Source organism: Ustilaginoidea virens, chromosome 2 (assembly GCF_000687475.1).
Source record: "Ustilaginoidea virens chromosome 2, complete sequence".
In the NCBI taxonomy this organism is placed as follows: Eukaryota; Fungi; Ascomycota; class Sordariomycetes; order Hypocreales; family Clavicipitaceae; genus Ustilaginoidea; species Ustilaginoidea virens.
The window spans coordinates 3,538,898-3,557,638 of record NC_057317.1 but is presented as its reverse complement, the minus strand read 5'-3'; the positions used below and the strand labels follow the sequence as shown (position 1 = coordinate 3,557,638).

General features: G+C 54.3%; 6 protein-coding genes across 6 annotated transcripts; 3 read left to right on the top strand and 3 right to left on the bottom strand.

Annotated features, from left to right (window-relative positions):
• Window positions 1-331: 331 nt before the first annotated feature.
• On the top strand, window positions 332-885 carry UV8b_02743 (uncharacterized protein; the record flags this gene model as incomplete). Its single annotated transcript, XM_043140241.1, has 3 exons — window positions 332-463; window positions 553-669; window positions 733-885. 3 exons carry the CDS (start codon window positions 332-334, stop codon window positions 883-885), a joined length of 402 nt encoding a protein of 133 aa, XP_042996175.1.
• A 3,863-nt stretch (window positions 886-4,748) lies between these two features.
• On the bottom strand, window positions 4,749-6,747 carry UV8b_02742 (uncharacterized protein; the record flags this gene model as incomplete). The annotated part of the gene is made up of 2 exons (XM_043140240.1): window positions 4,749-6,315; window positions 6,425-6,747. The coding sequence occupies 2 exons, from the start codon at window positions 6,745-6,747 to the stop codon at window positions 4,749-4,751; spliced, it is 1,890 nt and encodes a 629-aa protein (XP_042996174.1).
• Window positions 6,748-7,482: 735 nt separating this feature from the next.
• Window positions 7,483-7,788, top strand: UV8b_02741 (uncharacterized protein; the record flags this gene model as incomplete). The annotated part of the gene is made up of 1 exon (XM_043140239.1): window positions 7,483-7,788. The coding sequence occupies one exon, from the start codon at window positions 7,483-7,485 to the stop codon at window positions 7,786-7,788; it is 306 nt and encodes a 101-aa protein (XP_042996173.1).
• A 1,311-nt stretch (window positions 7,789-9,099) lies between these two features.
• Window positions 9,100-10,367, bottom strand: UV8b_02740 (uncharacterized protein; the record flags this gene model as incomplete). Its single annotated transcript, XM_043140238.1, has 4 exons — window positions 9,100-9,428; window positions 9,525-9,737; window positions 9,818-9,887; window positions 9,960-10,367. 4 exons carry the CDS (start codon window positions 10,365-10,367, stop codon window positions 9,100-9,102), a joined length of 1,020 nt encoding a protein of 339 aa, XP_042996172.1.
• Window positions 10,368-11,880: 1,513 nt separating this feature from the next.
• UV8b_02739 (uncharacterized protein) lies at window positions 11,881-12,778 on the top strand (the record flags this gene model as incomplete). The annotated part of the gene is made up of 4 exons (XM_043140237.1): window positions 11,881-12,044; window positions 12,309-12,354; window positions 12,412-12,529; window positions 12,660-12,778. 4 exons carry the CDS (start codon window positions 11,881-11,883, stop codon window positions 12,776-12,778), a joined length of 447 nt encoding a protein of 148 aa, XP_042996171.1.
• Window positions 12,779-13,463: 685 nt separating this feature from the next.
• On the bottom strand, window positions 13,464-17,608 carry UV8b_02738 (uncharacterized protein; the record flags this gene model as incomplete). Its single annotated transcript, XM_043140236.1, has 6 exons — window positions 13,464-13,514; window positions 13,668-14,336; window positions 14,398-14,595; window positions 14,659-15,821; window positions 15,915-17,346; window positions 17,426-17,608. The coding sequence occupies 6 exons, from the start codon at window positions 17,606-17,608 to the stop codon at window positions 13,464-13,466; spliced, it is 3,696 nt and encodes a 1,231-aa protein (XP_042996170.1).
• Window positions 17,609-18,741: the final 1,133 nt, after the last annotated feature.

Below are 18,741 nucleotides of genomic sequence, written 5' to 3'. Positions count from 1 at the left end.
CCCCGCGGAAGGGGTAAGATAATAATACTAGTAGGTCCGATATAAATATCCGCCAGTCTTCAAGACCGTCTCGACCATCCTACCATCTATTGCCGACCCGCACCACGGCCAGCCATGACGCTTGCCGAAAATACCAGGTCCGATATTAATATCCGCCAGTCTTCAAGACGGTCAACCACCCAGCCGTGACGCCCACGTCCCCAAAATTAGCGACAGGGAAGAAAGAACACCCCTTGGATCCTCCCGCACCCTCGGCAGCAACCTATAAAATCCAGGCCCGGACCTTGGCCTTCCCTTCCACTCCGAGCCGAAAGCCATCTCCATTCCCACCATGAAGTCCCTCGCACTCGCCATGCTCGCCGCAACCGCCGTGGCCGTGCCCTCGCAGCCCAAAAGGGCAGGGAAACGACCTCTGCCCTCGCCCATAGCGTCAGCAAACGGCCGTCCCCCCATTTGGACCGGCGTAGGTGTCATCCTCCCGGGGAGAAGAAGACAAAAAAGAGAAGAAATGAGAAGCGGCCCTTTGGAAGACCGAACGCTCACATCAGCCAGTACTGCGATGTCTACTCCCAGCAATGCGTGTTCGAGTACGTGAAGACGGTGGTGACCTACGGCCGGCCGACCAACATGAGGGAGTTTGGCTTCGCCAACTGCACCCAGAACGCTCTTGTAAGTTGGCGGGCGTCCCAGTCGAGCTTCCACGTGCTGCTGCTGACGTCGGGGGGCAAAAAGTGCCTGCGGCATGGGGACCGGTGTTATGCCATGGAATTCGGGGGAGTAGATCGCGGTGCGTGTGGTAACGTGCCGACCATAGAGGAACTCCGGGCTGAGGCGCGGGCGCGGGTGCGGGCCCGGAAGAATCCGGCGGCAGCCCGGCGACATTAAGATGCTGCTGCGTGGCATTCCGGGCGTCGAGGCAGGGAGCGTTTTGAGAGCTAGGCACACACAAGAGGCTGGTGCGGCTGTTGAGCTACGCGTAGTGGGTTGAGAAGAAGTGTTTCTTGTTGTTGCTGTTGCTGTTGCTGTTGTTGCTGATGTCCCTAGAGAGAAACGAGCCCGAATACACTCTCTCTACATGCGCGCAATGCTTCTGATGCTCCCAAGTCTAATGCAACCTCCTGACATGGTGTCGCAAATCGTCCGGCCTGCTGAATCGCCTACCGCAAAACATCGCACAGCAGCGACGGATTATGACTCGTCTCGTGTCTTAGCCGATCCTTCTTGGTGGCGAACCCAACCCGTCCGTCTGGACCGAATCTCTTTTGCGGCTCGCTCCGACGTGGGGCAGCTCTCCGCGCGGCAGAAGAAGCGCCGGAAGTGCTGACGGTAGTTCTTCTCCAGATCGCAGGGTCGAGTGAAGAGAACCTTGGACGAGCAGGTTGCGAAACTGCACTTGAGCACCGCCTTGCCACCGGGTTGGTGGGCCCTGTGAGACAGGTCGCTTTGTCGGTCTATGACGGGAACTGCCACGGCTCGCGGGATCCTTGGTAGTGTAGTAGTTTGGCTGACGGGCTAGCAAGCAAGGACGGCTAGCAAGCAAGGACGGCTAGCAAGCAAGGACGGCTAGCAAGCAAGGACGGCTAGCAAGCAAGGACGGCTAGCAAGCAAGGACGGCTATGTTGTGAGAGACGAGGTCGTGGGGAAGCCGCCAAGGAGAAACGGCGCTTGTCCGTGTTGGACTTGCTGCTGCGTGGTACCCGGAACAGTGATGCCGTCGTCGGCGTGTCGTTTGATTAGTATCTCCCGTGACTCGGTGACCGCCATGCCTGCTAGTCCTTGGTCATGAAGTCGAGGCACAGAGATTGGGAAGGCGCAGGAGCCGCTGCTGGTAAGGCATCTATCGAGATTGACGACGGGGTTTGCGGCAGATGCCTGGTATCCCATCGCGTCTTCAACCCCCAGCAGCACATGAGAGGGTAACCGTGGTCGGAAGGTGAGGTAGCAAGAGGATTTGCTCCCGTCGAAGCATCTTTTCCAGTACGGCTCGAGTCATGGAACACCGCAGCAGTGTAAAACATTATTACTGGAACACGTGTCGCTGCCAAACTGGACGTGCATCATGTTTAAAGCGCCTTGCATCCACCCTTACGTGCCTCTGATAGATGCCATCGTGCGCCCATACATCGAAGACCGACCCTTCTAAATCCGAACACGGGCCATAAGAGACAAGATATCGTCTTGAAGGGAAGCCATTAGCGTCTCCAACCAGAGGGCGCACACTGGAACCCATATTGAGGATTTGAAAAGCGTTGAGTCCAGCAAGTTGAGCATCTTTCCTGGTCACTAACCCTACCGGACGGTATATCCAACGCTAGCTAGTGCCTTTATTGTTTCCCGTCAGATGGTATTGTCTTTGCTATTTTTGCTTCCAGCTTCGTGGTGGGAAAGGGGGGGGGTGTTTCGGGTCCGTGCCATTGTAGTTGAAAGCAACCTCTGAGGGAAATTCGGGAAATTCGTCCAGAATCATGCAGGATAGATGTCGATTTCAGGTTCAAACAAGGCTGAAGCAAGCCATGCAGGCAACTGTCGGTCCTTGTAAGGAGACGCAGTACGTACAAAAGGAGGCTTTATGTTTTCAGTCATGGACAAAGACGGAGCTGGGAGGCCACCTCAGCACGGGCCGGTTGAGTGAGCTTGGCTGACAAGGAGGCCAAGTGCCTGCGTTTCAGCCCAGGCGGAAGAGGAAGGACGGGAAGGCCGTTGCGAGCGTGTCGTTTTTTTGAAGTCATGACCAGCGGTAAAGGAAAGGTTGCGGTCTGGCTCTGCCTTGTAGATGGTTCAGAATCGGGGAGAAGACTGTTTGAAAAGCACGGGTAATGCTCCGGATTGTAATGCCACGACAGCAAGAGCCCGGGATCCAAGGAACTGTGGATGCATTGCCAGCAGCCATTCACACCACCAGCCGCAGAGCAAGACTGAACACCAAGAGGCGAGAGGCGGATAGTTCGCCAAAATACGTCCAGATCCGCCATGGCTTCGGCGGATCCGTCGGTCCTCTCGCGTGGCTGGGCGCGGCCACGCTCTTGTCTTTCTTGTTCCCTTGAGCTGCCAGGGACTCGCTGTGCCCGATCGGAAAGTCTCATCCGCCTCGGAATCGGAACATGGCCATCAAGCGAGCGACGGCCCTAGGACCGGTCGAACAAGACACGCAGCATGGTGCGCATCGAGGCCCGGAACAAATGTCGCTGCCGAAGCGGCCAGTGGCGCGTCAATGCCATTGTGCTCTCGAGCAAAATGGAGCAAAACCGAGCAGGTCAGCAAATCGCGTGATGAGCGACCTCGTGCCATCTGCCGTACATTCGAACTTTTGATCATTCATGATGGCGATCATGATGTTGACGAGCTCCTTTCTGCTCCACAAAGAAGATGTTGCAAAGAAGACGTGTTGCACCAAAAACGCGACGCCACACCACGCCACGCCAAGCCCACGCCACGCCAAGCCCACGCCACGCCAAGCCCACGCCAGCTTTCATTGGGCCCCTTGTGCTGTGATGAAGTGGGCAAAATGGCGAATGGCGAATGGCGAATGGCGAAATGGCAGGAAGCAAGAATTGACTCCTACCCGGCGTTCCTGCCTCCGTCGCTTCCACATCGTACATAGCACCTGTGCGCCTACGCCTGCGATTGCCGGATGCTTCCACAGCCGCCCTCGCCCTGCCCCGCCCTGCCCCGCCCTGCCCCGCCCTGCCCCGCCCTGCCCCGCCTTCGCCCCGCAAAGGCAGAGCACACCACACCCAGGCTGGCTCTTGCACACGGACAAGCACAAAAAAGACTTGTCTTGTCGGGTCTAGTCTACTCTGATGATGGGCAGGCATTTATTCCACGAGTCATGACAAAGACGAAACCGCGCTCCACCCGCCTTGCCCGCCTTGCCCGCCCGTGTGGCTGCTGAACAGGCAAGGCAAGCCCGATTTAGCAAACACCATTTAGCGAGCGAGCGCCACCTCATCCGACCTGAATGTGCTCTGCTGGCGTCCGTGCAGAGGTAGCTCCGCACCCCGGTGCTAGCGACGGCTGAGGCTGGGCCTGGCAGGAAGGAACCCTGCACAGTGCGACCACTCGACCCCGTTGCATGCTGATACACTGTACAATCAATCCCGGAGCTTTCATTCAAGCCATGCCATGCCATGCCATGCCTACGCCGTTGAATCAATCAAACCAGCTCCGGAACCGGCGGCTGAGAAAATCGCCAATGGGTCGACCAGGGTCGACCAGAAGCCCGTCGATGACGTCAACACCTGTCGCCGCATCACGTACGATCCTGGTTCGTTTCCTAGTAGAGTTTGCGTGGGATGGGGGGCCCGGACACACGTCGCATGTCGCATGCCATGGTAGTTGGAACTTGGCTTGGCCTCGGGTCTCTTGGTCAATGTGATGCTGCTACATACATAATGTAGTCCAGTCTCCAGATCCATGGAGAAAGAACCCTCGCACCCCGAATCCAGACAGAACCAAATGAGACGGTCGCTTCGATTGGCACATCCAGTTCGGCAGGGTACGGAGTAAGCCCAATCGATCCTGTGCGCTCCCTCAACCTTGTGCACCATTCAAACTTTGCACCTTGCAAGGAATCCTGCACATCGGTATGCACTTTCATGTTGTCGATTTACTAGGACAAAAAAAAAAAAGAAAATGGAAAAAACATCATCTCGTCACAACCCGCTTAACACTGACCCCACGTCGTCCCATGATGCTTGCCAAAACTCACCAATCGCAAAAATACAGACTGCGAAAGTATGACCCCCTTTTTACACCTTGCTCCAAATTCCAAGAACCTTCCCGTCCCTGCTGCTGCTCCGCGGTTTCATGCCGCCGCGTACGGGCACAGGACCGAGGGCAAAGACCTCCGACCTACGGGGCCCGTCCTCGGCCCCGTCTAGGGGCAGAAACGCTCCAGTGCCGTCTCCAATCATGATGCTGCGCCGTGCTTCGCCACGATCCCAGCCCTGCCCAGTCACATCTGCAGCCAGCCCGTAGCTGCTGCTCCATCGGTGAGAAGGCGCCGTCGCAGGATCCGTCAGGGAGTCTACTTGCGCAAAGTTCCATTTGCCATGCTCGTCGTCCTTGGTGAAGACTTCGAGTGTCTGCGTCGGAGGAAGCACTGGCCACAATCCCGCTCCGCTCTTCATGTTTGCAAAGGGATTGTTCGAGCTGAGTCTGTGCGGGTTGAGCAAGCTCGGCATGTGCTGGCGGGTCGGGCTGGTCGGTGACAAAAGTCCAGACCCCGGAGCCGTCACTCGCGGGGAGGGCGGGTCGTATGCCGAGGCCGAGGCGCTGTACCCCGTCCGGACGCGTCCACCAGCAAAAGTAGGAGTGGGCGGCGGCAGATTTCGCAGCTGGTCTGGAAACTGCTCGTCGAGGACATAAAGTCTGCGCAATCGCGGTAGATTTCCCGTCAGGATGGAGTTTGCCAGGTACGCGTGGTAGGCTTGGGTGGCAAACGGCCCGGCTGCAGACGTGGACGATATCTCGAATCGCAGTGTCGTCAGCCCCGTGTGCTTAAGTGGCGGGATGGCCTCGCCGGTGGGGAAGGAATCGGATATCTCGGACTGCATGACCAGCGTCTTCAATGACGGCGCCATTGCCAACACGTCTTGCAACTTCCATGGCTGGATACCAGTATCCTTGAGCGTCAGGACCTTGAGAGCGTTTTGGGTTTCGTAGAACGATAGGTAGTCGATGAGGCCGGCTGACGTCAGGCTGGGCGTATCCTTGAGCACGAGCTCCTCCAGCGCCGGCAACGGGGGGAGGCTCTCGTCGGCAAGTAGAACCTCGTCCGACAAGCTGTACGTTTCGGCAACCTTCAGAGCGCGGAGATTACCCAAGCATGTCAACACACCTCTCAATACCTTCGGATCCACGTTCAGGCGCTTTAGCTCCAAGACTTCGAGACACGGCCAGATCTGGCCCGACATGAGGCTGGCAAAGCTGCGTTCAGAACCACCCGCGTACGTCGTTTTCCGAATGTTGGAGCACCGGGCTTGGACTTCTAGTCGCAGCGTTGTGTACGACGGTTCATCGGAGAACATACCCTCAGGTAGGTCCACGTACTTAAGATTGGGTAGCACGGCAATAGTTTGCGCCAGCTCAACATGACACGATTCTCGAATCATGTATGGCGTCTTGAGGAACCGCACCGTCTTTCCAATTCGCGTGGGATCGTCGCGAACGGTTCGGCGGAGAAGCCTCAGTCGCGCAAGAGCTGGGTCTTCGGGGGTGCCGTTTCTGTCAAATCGCGAAGTCCTCTTCCGTCGTTCTGCAAGGAATGCTTCGAGCTGGCAGTAATGAACAGGATCGATCCGAACACTATGGTATCTTTTTTTCCGCCGGGCCGGGGGGACGAATAAGGTTAGAACGAGTTAAAAAAAGAACCGCTGTGGGCAGCACGGCTATGAAGATGAGATGAAAACAAGCACAAGCATACAGGATCTTGATGGCAGTTGCCCTCCATGCTCGATTTACCTGAACGCAACGCGACAGGTCCCGTAAATCACATAGCATGCAGCCCTTCTCGTTTGCGCTCTTCTCGCAGGTCTCGTAGCTGTCGTCTACAGCGTGCGGACAAACGAACACAAAGATCCGCTCAAGTACCCTGGGCGGTAGCGATGCCAGAAGCTGTGCGGAGAACCGAGACGGAGGGAATAATAGAGGTTTTAGTCCATATCCGCCGACTGCTCGGAACTCGTCAAAGACGGGCGACGCCAAGCCTTCTCTCTCCTGTCTCTTCTTTCTGAATGGTAACCTCATAATCAAGGACTATTCCCGCGACGCCGGATCGGACTAGATCGATCTCTGGTCGGGGCTCAGATGCTGGCGAAGTGGAGCGGTCGTCAACTCGATAGCATAGATAGAAGCAAGTGATTGGCGATATGCCTGGCTGCAGGGAAACTCGAGGGGAGACAGGGATCGGAAGAAAGCAGGTTTTCAAGTATGGCAACTGTCCTGTCCAGTCTCAAAGCCTGTGTCATGCGTATGCCGATCGGTAGGTTATTTCTCCATTTGAGGAAAGACAGAGGGGCAAAAACGAGCCGTCGCTTGCTTTGTTTGCAGCCGTGTACGTTCGTTTTGTTTGGTATATTCGTCCGGTCACGCCCAGTCTTTTGTCGACGCTATGTCACTCGCCTTTAAACCAGCCAGAAGGCACAGACGGGCCAGGGCCAGTACGGAGTAGTTGTCGGGTCTTTGTCCGCGGCAGGTACTGTTGCCCCAGGGCCACCTGCAGTTGGGCGAGGGGAGCTTGGAAGAAAAGGACTTGGTTGACGCGTCGTCACGACTCACGGCGATCTGCTGTTCACCTTGTCATCTCAGGAAAGGCTGTGGCGGAAGCGGCGGCGGGGGCGGGGGCGGAGGCGGACGGCAGCTGGGCCAAGCGGAAACGGGGGTTGCAAGAAAGACGAAGCCGCGAGGACGCCGCGAGGGAGGGAGACGACGAATAAATAGGATTGATCAAACAGTTCATTGCTGTCCAACAGACAGGTGGTCATGGACGTGGTCGTGGTCATGGACGTGGTCATGGCCACGTACCACAAACTCGCAGGAGCGCTTCGTCGCGACAACCGACGGGAATCCCTGAAAAGCACCGACTTGAACATTTTCAAGACAATGGCTGGCCAGTGGGACTGGGCACGACGTCCCTGTCTGTCTGACCTGACGGGATGGGGCCAGGCGGCATGGGGCAGGCGGCATGGGGCAGGCGGCATGGGGCCAGCCACGCTGGACCGCCGGCAACCACCACCAGTGAGTTGCGTCCCAGCCCCTGCCGAAACCAGTTGGTGCCACTTGCAGTAACTTTGGTTTGGTGTGGTGACTTGTGGCGACTTGTGGCGACTTGTGGAGACTTGTGTGATTTCTTGTGATGGCTTGCCATGACTTGTAAAGACTTGTAGGAGGGAGGGACGGGAGGGATAGGAGAGATGTCAGCCCAAAGTGATGCAGCGGCGGCTAGGAACCTAGGAACCCACCTAATTGGTAATTGACATTTGGCATTTGTCATCTGTCATTTGTCATTTGTCGTTTTTGTCATTTGGCATTCTGCCTTTTCTATATTTACCTTCGTTACCGCTCCTTTTGCCGGGCGCTCAAGGCTCCCAGCTCGGCTCCTAGGGCACCCGACTACGCAGTAGTACTTGTTTAGGTACATGTACTTTTTTGGTAGGCGCGGGGGTTGGAGTCGAGTCAAGCACGAGTCTGATATCATGGACGCCTTATTGGCATCACTACTCCGTACAGTACAGTACAGTACAGTACAGGGGTTGGCAATTCATCATGAATACGCTGTGAGACAAGGCGATCTGTACTGGGCCTCTACATGTCCGCCGATCTGGATCTTTGACACAATCATGCGGCCAGAGCGCTGCATGATAAGTACATACCCAAGGTACGGAGTAGTTGCCAGCACCAGCACCTTGTTCGACAACTCTTGTCGTTCTGGCGTCAGAAAAGACTGCTTCCGCATCAAAGATTCATAAATTTGATTCATTACCATCCTTTTCTAGATTGCTGCGCGTGCCGCGCGTGCCACGAACCGCCAGCATGCTCTCTCACCCACCAATTGTACTGGTTGACATGATCCATCACGGCCAGATTTCCTACTCCTTTCATCAACCTCGACCACTGCATCGTGCATTCATGACTCCACCCGAATTCGAATTCTTCCATCCCAAAGCCCAAGCCCCCCCACCCGCCAGCCTTGTCGCGTTACCAGTACCTTGAGCCCAAGAGAGAACCATGTCTGTCTTTCATCAGTCAAACCTTGGCCGCCCTGACTCACGACACAAAAGCCATGTAAACATCACTTCACCCCCTCGCCCCTCCATATGGCCAAAGTCGCGAGATAAACCTCTTTGCCATTCCAAACCCATTCCGCAAATCATTAAGCTTCCTACTATCTCCAGAAAAAGAAATTAATAGAAGAAATGAGCTTTTTTGTACACGATTATTCTGTTGTATATGCCAGACCGGCCATTAAATGATGAGGGATCGATGCCGAGGGAAAATCGCCGTGTTTCTCTACTGCTGACATTCGAGTTGATGGTTGTGCGCAAAGCGCCCGTGGTGAAGCGGCCTCTTTCCAATCATTCACCCCAAAAACCCCCGGGTTTAAGCCTTGCGAGAGCGAGTGGTGGCACCGTTGGTCTTTGCTCCAGTTGCCGTAGCGCCGTTGTGAAGGTTGGCAGCGTCGGCAGCTTGGATGTGAAGAGGATCGGGGAGAGGAGCCTGGGACATGCGGCGTAGGGACTTGCGGGTGGTGCTCTTGCCGCCCTTCTTGTAAGTCGCAAAGTAGAAAGAGATGAAGAGGACCAGGTACGAGCTGAGAATAGCAATTCCAGCAAAGGCAGCAAACTCCTCGCCAGCACAGTTTCCGGCATTTGGCAACCAGGGGAAATAGGTCGAGGTGAAGTACGTGTACGAGGCGAAGTAGACAAACCCTGTTTTTTTTTGCCCATGTTATTAGTGCCTCATTGCAGGTATTATATGAAGGCAATGGGAGTAAGGGGGAGCATGTTCCGAGGAGAATTACTTACCGAGATCAATGATGAACTGAATGATTTGCAGACGAGTGACCCATTCCTTCCACCAGATACGGATGCCGCGGGCACTCTGGAAGTAGTACCAGTACATGACAACGTGGACGGTCAAGTTGAGGGTAATCGGGACCCACGACACCGAGGTAGAGCCAATCAACTGAGTGTAGCAAAGAAGAGCAGTGGCTCCATGGTGGTAACAGTGGAGGAAGGCTGGCCGGAAAAAAAAAAAAAAGAAAACCCCTTTAGTGTCTTTGGCTCAGGTGCAACGGAAATGCGGGAAAATAGCTTACTCAAAGGCTTCTTCTTGAGGAAGAGGAAGACGGTATCCAACAGCTCCAGGTACTTTGTCAGGTAGTTGAGCTGCATGGGATCGTCAGCACGGTTTCGGTGTCATGGTTGCGTTACGCCATGGGATAATATGGGCAAACTCACGTAGTACAAAACTACCATACGTTGGGTCCAACCGCCGTCACGGTGACAAATGGCGTGGAAGACGCCATTGTGGTACAGCTCGGGGACAAGCTGCTCGACAAACAGGGCCAGGAGGATGCCGCTGATGGCGGTGAGGTAGAAGTTGTGAATGAGGAAGAGCGACTTGAGCTTGAACGGCTCACGGTTGCGCATGAACTCTCGACCACCGAAGATGATGATGTAGTACACGACGATGAAGATGGAGGTTGACTTGAGCGTTGACATGGGCGTGTCGAACGGCACGAACTTGAAGTCATCGGCAGGGTATCCGACGACGGCCTCGAAGGCTCGGCTGAACTGGGGCCATAGCGAGATTCCAAAGGGCCGATCGATCGTAGGCACGGGGAGTTTTTCGAGTATTCCAGGCATCGTGGTAGTAGCAACTCAAACCGCCGGCGACGGGTCCGCCAAACATAAATCCAGCAATTGTAATCGTCTTGACAAGGAAGCGCGCAGCCGAGGCACCGGATTGCGCTTTCGATATGACTGGGTGTTTTTATTTTTTTGGGCGGGGATGGACGGAGCACGCGAGGCACTTGTTCTTTCTTGCCGAAGGGGAGGCGAGGCGAGGCGAGGCGGGAGGGGGGCTGGTGCAAACCTGGCGTCACGCAAAACAAGGAGCGACAAGAAAAGAGGGAAAGGCCTGGATTCTCTGCGAACAATGAAGCAATTAGTTGGAATAAAAATAAAATACAGAAGGCGACGACGGACGTGGCGGACAAGGAGAAGAAGTAAAAGGGAGGCAAGACGGAAGGGTGGGAAGCGGTAGTGGAGGAAAGAGAAAATCCAACCGGCCAGCTCTAGGAGGATGACGAGAGAGGCACGCTCGTTCGTTCGTTTGAAACAGCCCGGCTCCTGTCAAAAAGGGGAAAATCTCACTTGAACTGTCTGAACTTGGCAGTGGGCACTTTCTTCAGCCTCTGAGCGGGAAGGAAGGGGGGAAGAAAAAAAAAAAAGAAAAAAAAAAGAAAAGGTCAGACTTCTCCCGCATGTGATTCGCCGCCGGTGTGTACATCTCGCCCAATCAGCAGCCCCCGTCAGCTCGCCAAGGTGAAGGTCTCTTAAAGCTGTGTCACATGACTCGGAATTGCTCCAGAGAAAGCGGTTTAGTGGCCGCTGACTTGGGGGCCAAAAAAGCGGTAATTATGGTGGACTTGTTAATATTACTCGGCCCAGTCCAGTTAGCACCGGCGACTTGTGCAGTTGTGCTGCGGAAAAAAAACATCCAATATTGAGCTTTTTCGTCCGTACAACCCCGGCCCCGTCTCTGATGCCTTGTTGAACCTCGGCGTGGGTCGAGCGAGGGCTCGAGACACCACGAGACGCCGGACGAGTCGGTGCGCGGCATCCGAGGAAATCCCGTAGCCGTGAGCGTGTTGTGTTTCTTGGCTTGCCGACAGCCAGCTCCCCAACCCGCGCCAAGTGACTCTTTGCAGCGGCAAATAGAAAGCCTGCGGTCGAGTCTGCGGCCGACTCTGCGGCCGACTCTGCGGTCGCAGCTGCATCATCATCAACAAAATTGATGTTTTTTTTTCAAAATTGGTATGCGACCAAGTAGAAGAGGCCAATCCACCGCTGCCGTGTTCGTACAGTGTCAGCACCCCAAGCCAACTGTACGCCATGCTGCCCATGCCCGCCGCAAGCCACTGAACAGCCCACAAAAGCCAATTCATACTGTGTGTCTTTCTGCCCGGCCACCTAAAGAACCATTGACGCTTAGTCATTCGTTCCTGTCAGGCCATCCCAGCCAATCCACAACCGACGTCTGCAAGACGCAAAACCGCCCTACGAGTTCCGCATCATCTGTCCAAAGCTGACAACAACCTTTCGGTCCTCCCGCCCCCCCCCCTCCCCCCGTCTGCCTCTCGCCACCAACCCCAGAATGCCGTCCACGTCCTTGCTTCGCGCCGCCGCCCGCGGCTCAACCTCCTTCTATCGCGCCGCCGCTCGTCCTGTCGCCCAGCCCCTGATGGCCCGCGCCTTCAGCACCTCGATGTCACGACGAACCGAGCATGCCGAGGAAACCTTTGAGGAGTTCACTGCCCGGTGAGTCTCGCCTTGATAGATTCCCGATTCCCGGGACGGAAGCGTCTCTGTCGTCCGGACCTCTCTCGCCTGCGTCGCCTCGGGGTCATCTCGCCGACCGTTTTCACTTGCCGTGATTTTTTGTGACCCCACGCCGTTTCGGACGAGCGCAATGTTTTTTTAAACGACGCATTCGCACCGGGAGACGAGGGGAGAAGCCTCAGAACCGTGGCTACCTGGCTCAACGGGGGCTAACTTGTCTTTTTTTTTTTTTCCTTCTGGCAGATTCGAGAAAGAGTTTGAAAGCGTTCAGGATGTTTTTGAGCTCCAGGTAGGGACGCTGTACCCTTCTTGCCGTACTCTTGATGCTAATCGGCGTTTGGGGCAGCGCAACCTGAACAATGCTTTCGCCTACGATCTTGTCCCCTCTACCTCTGTTATCGCTGCTGCCCTCAGAGCCGCCCGAAGGGTCAACGACTTTGCCACCGCCGTCCGCATTTTTGAGGGTACGTCGACGTGTCGTGCACCAACTTGCTGCCCCCCGTCATCCTTGCCAACCAATATCGCGAAAGCAACCACGCCTTCATAGACGCCCAGAATTTGATAGGCTCACTGACGCTACGCTTCAATCTATAGGCATCAAGGCCAAGGTCGAAAACAAGGGCCAGTATGATCAATATCTCAACGAGCTCAAGTCCCTTCGAGAAGAGCTTGGCGTCCCTTTGAAGGAGGATCTGTACTCCGAGGAGAAATAAGCTACTTTCATTCAATAAAAATTGCATATTAAAGCCTGAAGATGAGCGCGGACGGACGTTGCCAGCCGTGCCACTTGTGAAGGATACTCTTTGTCTGCTGTCACGGTTTGAGCAGAACTTGCCATGTACATGTTATTTCTAGGCGGAAAGAGAGGGGCTTCGAAGCGCGAGGGCCATGTACGGAAAGAATAGACCAAAGGAAAGATTTGATTGCTTGCCAAAGAGGTAAAGAAAAAAAAATCGCCGGTGCCTCTAGTACGCACAGTTGTCGACTAAAACCCGACCTACGCCTCAAAGCCCTACGGGTACCGTGGTATGCGCGACGCAGCGACGCAGCACTGCTGACCGGATTTTGTATTCGTCACTCTAGAGGATATCTGGCGACAGAGCAATAAACCCATCCATCTAAAGTTTCACCCTACATGACCAATCCAACGCCAATCCAGGACCAGAATAGGAACCAAGCTCAATGTCATACATGTGCGGGGTTCAAGGTATCGTATGTATGTAATAAAGGACTTTCCTGAAAAAAAAAAAAAAAAAAAAAACACACAGAAAAAGAAAGAAAAAAGAAAAAAACCTTTGGATTACCTTCATTCGATGAACAGTGCGCTGATCTGCCGCCTTGTCCGATGAACCAGAACTGATCTATTGCTTGGGCCCTGCGGCAAACTGTTCACCTCACTCACTCCCTGAGATGATTCCACCTCCCGTTACCAGGTGGTTGTGTCATGAACTGCATCCCCGTCAAAAGACTTGATGCGGCTCCCTCTGCTGCAGACGCTGGTGCCGGACTTGTTCCTCTGCTAGCTGAACTGCCGCTGCCATATGTAGCTCGTCCAGTACGAGGACTCATCATTCCCAGACGCGGACTACGCGGCACGCTCACCTGGCGCGTGTCTCGGCGTCCATTCTTAAGCTGCCGTATTTCCTCCTTCATGAGATCCAACTGAATGTCACGCTCGCGAAGTTGCGTTTTCAAGTTGCGGATCTGTCCAACGTATTGCTTCGTCGTCTTGTCAGCCTGGATAGCGTGGATCTTGCCCATGGTCTCTTCCGTCTTCTTCTGCAGATCCGCCACTTGCTCCCTCAAGTCTGCATTTTCTCCTCGCAGCGCACTGCTGGTGGTCGTGCCATCCTGGTATAGGCTCATGGTGTATTCTGCATCCTTGCGGGCATTCTCTAGCCGTTTCTCGAGCGTTTGGATGTTTCCTTGGGCAGTTTGAAGAAGTTGTTGTGTTTTGGCAAGCGGCGTGTCGTCGTCGGCTCCCCCCGAACCCGCCGTCAGCCGGGCGACGGTTGCTTCTAGATCGGTTATTCGTTTTTGCGCCTTTTCTGCATCCCTTTGCGCAACTTCGGTTGCCTTTTGCAAAGCAGCTTCAGCCTTTCGCGCTTGCTGCTCGAACTTGCTGCGATCCTCCAACGCACTCCGTTGTGAAGAGTACATCTTTGCGCTCGATCTCTCGTACTCCTTGACCCTTGTCTCCAGCGTTGAAATGACACTCTTGTATTGGGTCTCGCGATCCGCTGCGTCTGCTCGCCGATTCAGTTCGGAAGTCTGCGAGAATTACATTCAGTTGCATGTTTTACTCAATTTTGACCTCTGCCACGTCTCTTACATGTTCTGCTAGGGCCTGTAGCACCGCTAGAGGCACGCTGACAAGGACTCGAGGAGCTTTGCCGGCATCTTGCTCGGGTTGGACAGAACCAAGCAGTGCCTTCACGTCCTCGGGTAATGGTACGTTGTTGACTTGAGCTGTTGGCTGCTTGTTTCGAAACACGCGCATTCTCTTTGCATTTTCGTCTTCCGAATCATCCTGCATCTCGTCAGCCACCTCGACTTTCCTCTGCTTCGCAAAGTTTCGATCATGAGACCTTACGAGTTTGCGTTTCCTGGCATTTTCAAGCTCTGTGTTGCCGGCCGCGGTAGGCATTTGCGAGCGTGACTGGGATTCGACATAGATATCCAAGATCTCTTCAGGAACCGGCACCGGATTCCAAGCAATCCCTTTAGCTAGACCGTTCAAGTAGTCAAGAAAGACGCTAGCAGGTTCATGCGGCTCTGGCAATCCCCGATCTGGCTCGGCCAGAAACTGTCTCGCTCTTACAATGCCAGACATGAGTGCGTTCTTCTTCTCCAAAGGAGTCAAGTCTTCAGGAAGGTAAAGATCAATGTGTTCGATGGAGTGTATGGTAACCAAAATTAGCACCAATGGAGACCTTGCGTCTGGAATAACTGGTTCGAGCTTCTTGCCAATCTCTGAGGCACCGAAAAAATGGTCGTATCCGATAACAACATCGAAGTCGTCTTCATCGACCATCCTGGTAGGAAGAACAAGAGTGACCGTTGCATTGGAGGATGTCTTTTGAGATCTCCCAATGTCCTCACAGACACAATCAAGGTGCAGCGCTTCACACAAACGATACAATAGACTGAGAAGCTCCGCAGATCTGGCTACAATCAAGACCCGGGTCTCTTCGGTAAGCCCCTGCAAAAGTTCGTACAGAAAGTTGAACTTTGCGTTAGCGTCACGGCAGTACTTGATAAGTTGAGTGGAGGGCAAACTTTCAAGCGCGGTGCCAATGCATTCAGGGGGATAGTCGCAAATGTTGTGCAGTCGGCCGAACACGTCGTCTATCTTCTGCACTAGTGCGTCATCTGGCTCGACATAGGTCTCGCTGTTGAAGATGGCGCCAAACTGTGTGATCTCTTTCTTTGAATCAAGCAATATGTCATCGTACAATGGCCTTAACCTTGCCTGGAAGGGTAATGTGATGATATGCTTGAGAGGAATTGGCTCCTGGGAAGTTTCGCTGGAATCATCATCAGAATCCTCTTTCGGTTGCGCCATGGGAAAAGGGACACCGGAGCTTTGGAAGACGTTTGATGGCGCAGGCTCATCCTGAGGTGACAGAGACGGCATCAAGGGCAGGGCTGTTCTCTCGACACCGTGTTGAGACGTGGAAATATCAGCCAAGGAGACAGTGTGTGGCCCAGAGCTATGCAGGGCATCTGGAACGATAGCACCAGATGCGGGAGTATCTGGATCATCAAGAATATCATTAATTAGATTCTGAAGCGACTGGACCGCGGATCCTTTTGGGTTTTCGGAGATTTCATGAGATCTTTGCTCACTTTCATGCTCAGCAGATTCATTCGAACCAAAAACCAGCTGTTTTTCTTTCTGCATAGCAAGATTTGGTAAAGGGGTTGCGAAATGGCTAGTATCCAAGTATGTCTGTTTCCCCTTTTGGAAAATGGATCCTTCCGTCATGACGTTATCCAGGTTAACAAGTCGGCTGAGCTCATCCACAGCTGATGACGAGGGCGCTGGGTTTGGCGACTCATGCAAGTTCTCCTGGCGATCCATGTCCAGAGGTTGGGATAGAGGCATATCCTGTGGAGTTGCGTGTGAGTTTACTGCCGTGCCGTGGTTGTCAGTATCGTGACTGTCACTGAAGACACCTATCTGAGAGATTATGGGTTCGATCACTTGAGCGTCCTGCGACTCTTGGGTAAGCTCAACAGCAGAGCTCGTACCGGCAGACTTTGTTCTGTCGTAAGAAGGAGTCTCGGCGATTGTTCTGACTGCGCCGTGTCCGTGACTGACTGAACTTTCGGGGACGTCAAATTCGCGTGTGACAGGAGGTTGCGAAAGAAACGCGGGGCTAGTTACAGGAGTGTCCACCCAATCGCGGGTTGCCTCGGGAGACTGGGCTTTTGGGTTTGATTTAGTCGCAGGTGTGGCTAAATGGAATTGTCGACTAGCAAGACTGGTTGGCTGCGCTTGACCAAACTGATTGGACGGGATATCTGGACCATTTAGTGCTTCTTGAATATGTAAATGTTGGCTTCCCTCACCACCTAGGATAAGACTTGTCGAGTCGGCACCGAATGGCTCGTCCTGCTGGGAGATTGGGGATAAAGCTACAACAGAAAGGCGACTTGGGGACACGGATTCGTCGCCCGCAGGCGCGGCAAAATGGTCCGTAGATTCGATAACCACGGACCAAGTTTGTCCAGAGGGCTCTTGAGAATCCGGAATGATTTGATGATTAAGCTGGGAGGCAAAGAGGGCTCTTTCGTCTTGATCCTCCAACTCGGCAACTGATTGGGATGTATGACCACTGCTCTGGGTGTTGTACTCGCTTGTATATTCACTTTTATCAAGGTCGGAGTTTTTCTGAAGCGCGACGATAAGTTGCTGAGAGCGATGAGCATCCAAGTCCCACGGTGCGAAGCAGTCGGAACCGAAGGCCTCGGGGCAATCAAGGCTATCAGCAGAAGGTGTCGATCCTATAGACGGCACAGGTTCTTCTGAGGACGCTGCACGACGCGCGACTCTGTGAACTTGGCTCGGGCGATTGCCTTGGTCGTCAGTGACAACGAGCCCCGACCGGGGAGACGAAGAGGGACCAGCGGCGTCAACTCTCTGAAGCTTCGAAAGCTGTCTCCAGTTTGAAGGTCTGGGGGGTTGGCTGTCTTGTGTACCACCACAACCCTCTTGACTACGCGAGACTTTTAACGATTCCCACTCTTGCTTTGCTTCGTCTGTAACCTCGCGGCTCTGAAGAAGAAGGGTGGCCGGTTAACACGCTGAAGAGTGCTGCGCGGGAAGCAAACAGAGCCATGCAAGTACGACATACCCAGGTTGGAGCATACACTTCCCCCGTCGTTTTGTTGTCGTCCCAATCAACCAAATATTCGATGCGGCCTCTCACGACTCTCTCTTCTAGGATCCTCTTGATTGTGAACCAGCCGTCGTCTGGGGATTCCACCTGCTTTCGCGAGTTGGTTGACCCGGGTTGAGAGCGTCGTGGTCTGGGCATTGATTGATTGACCCAGGTGCGCGCAAGACGGGTCGGTCAGCCAGGCCGGGCAGAAGATGCCCGGCAAACCTCAAACCTGGTTACAAGTCTCGAGAGATTCAACCGGACAACCGGCAGGCAGCTGGCTGGGCTTCGGGATGTCAGCGTAAGTCGTACTTTGACCAGTGACATGAGTCGATCGGCGCGACGCGCTTAGGGGACGAGGCTGATGATGGATGAGACGTGCCTGTATTCGCGGAAACAGCCCAGCCCAGCCTGCCTGACGCGGAGGAGAGGAGCTAGGAGCCTTGCTATTGGTGCTGCTGCCCCGCTTTCGAACTTGCGCGCCACCCCAAGCCCCACCCCGGTCCCCCCATGCCACCAGACACGACACGTGCCACTCATGCCACACAATGCACCAGACACATGCATGCCATGCCATAACCGCATCTGCCACACTTGCATGCGCTACTCGCTACTGTCTGGTATGACGCATGTACCTTGACGACGCCTAGCAGTTTTTGGATTCTGGGCATTTCACTTTTGCCGTGTCTCATTCCCCCTAAACCCCTGAATTGAGCCTCTGAGCGTCCGTCAAATCGAAGACGCTGCTTCGCCCATGTATATCTTTTGCACTGGACTAAAGGTGATTGCTATTAGACAAGATGGCTAGTGAGGCAAGTACAGACAGGCTGCAAGGAGCATGGCGATGCAAGCTGCGAGAAAGACAGACAATAAGGTCAGTCCCGCAATCCTTGCCATGTTTGCAATGTGTAGCCAAACTTCATTTACTTCACACATGATGGTACATACGTACACTACCTAGATCTACCTACGGGAACAAAATCACCCGTCTCGGAAAATCAATCAAGCAATCGCAACGCTAAAACGCCCTTCACACCGTGTAAACCTAAACGGCTCGCTCAGAAAAAAACCACGCAAAGTCCAGCACAAGCCGTCCATTTCCGTTCCAATCTCACGTGAAGCTGGCCGTTAACATGGCCAGGATGACAGTCGTCCGTCACTCGCCACCATCGTTCCAACCTCAAAGTTAGGTACTTAACCGTTACAACCACAGACACGGCAATACCTCCATCATGGGGGCAAATTGCATAGAGAGCAGAGCGTTCCACGGATCCTCCCTCTGACAATGA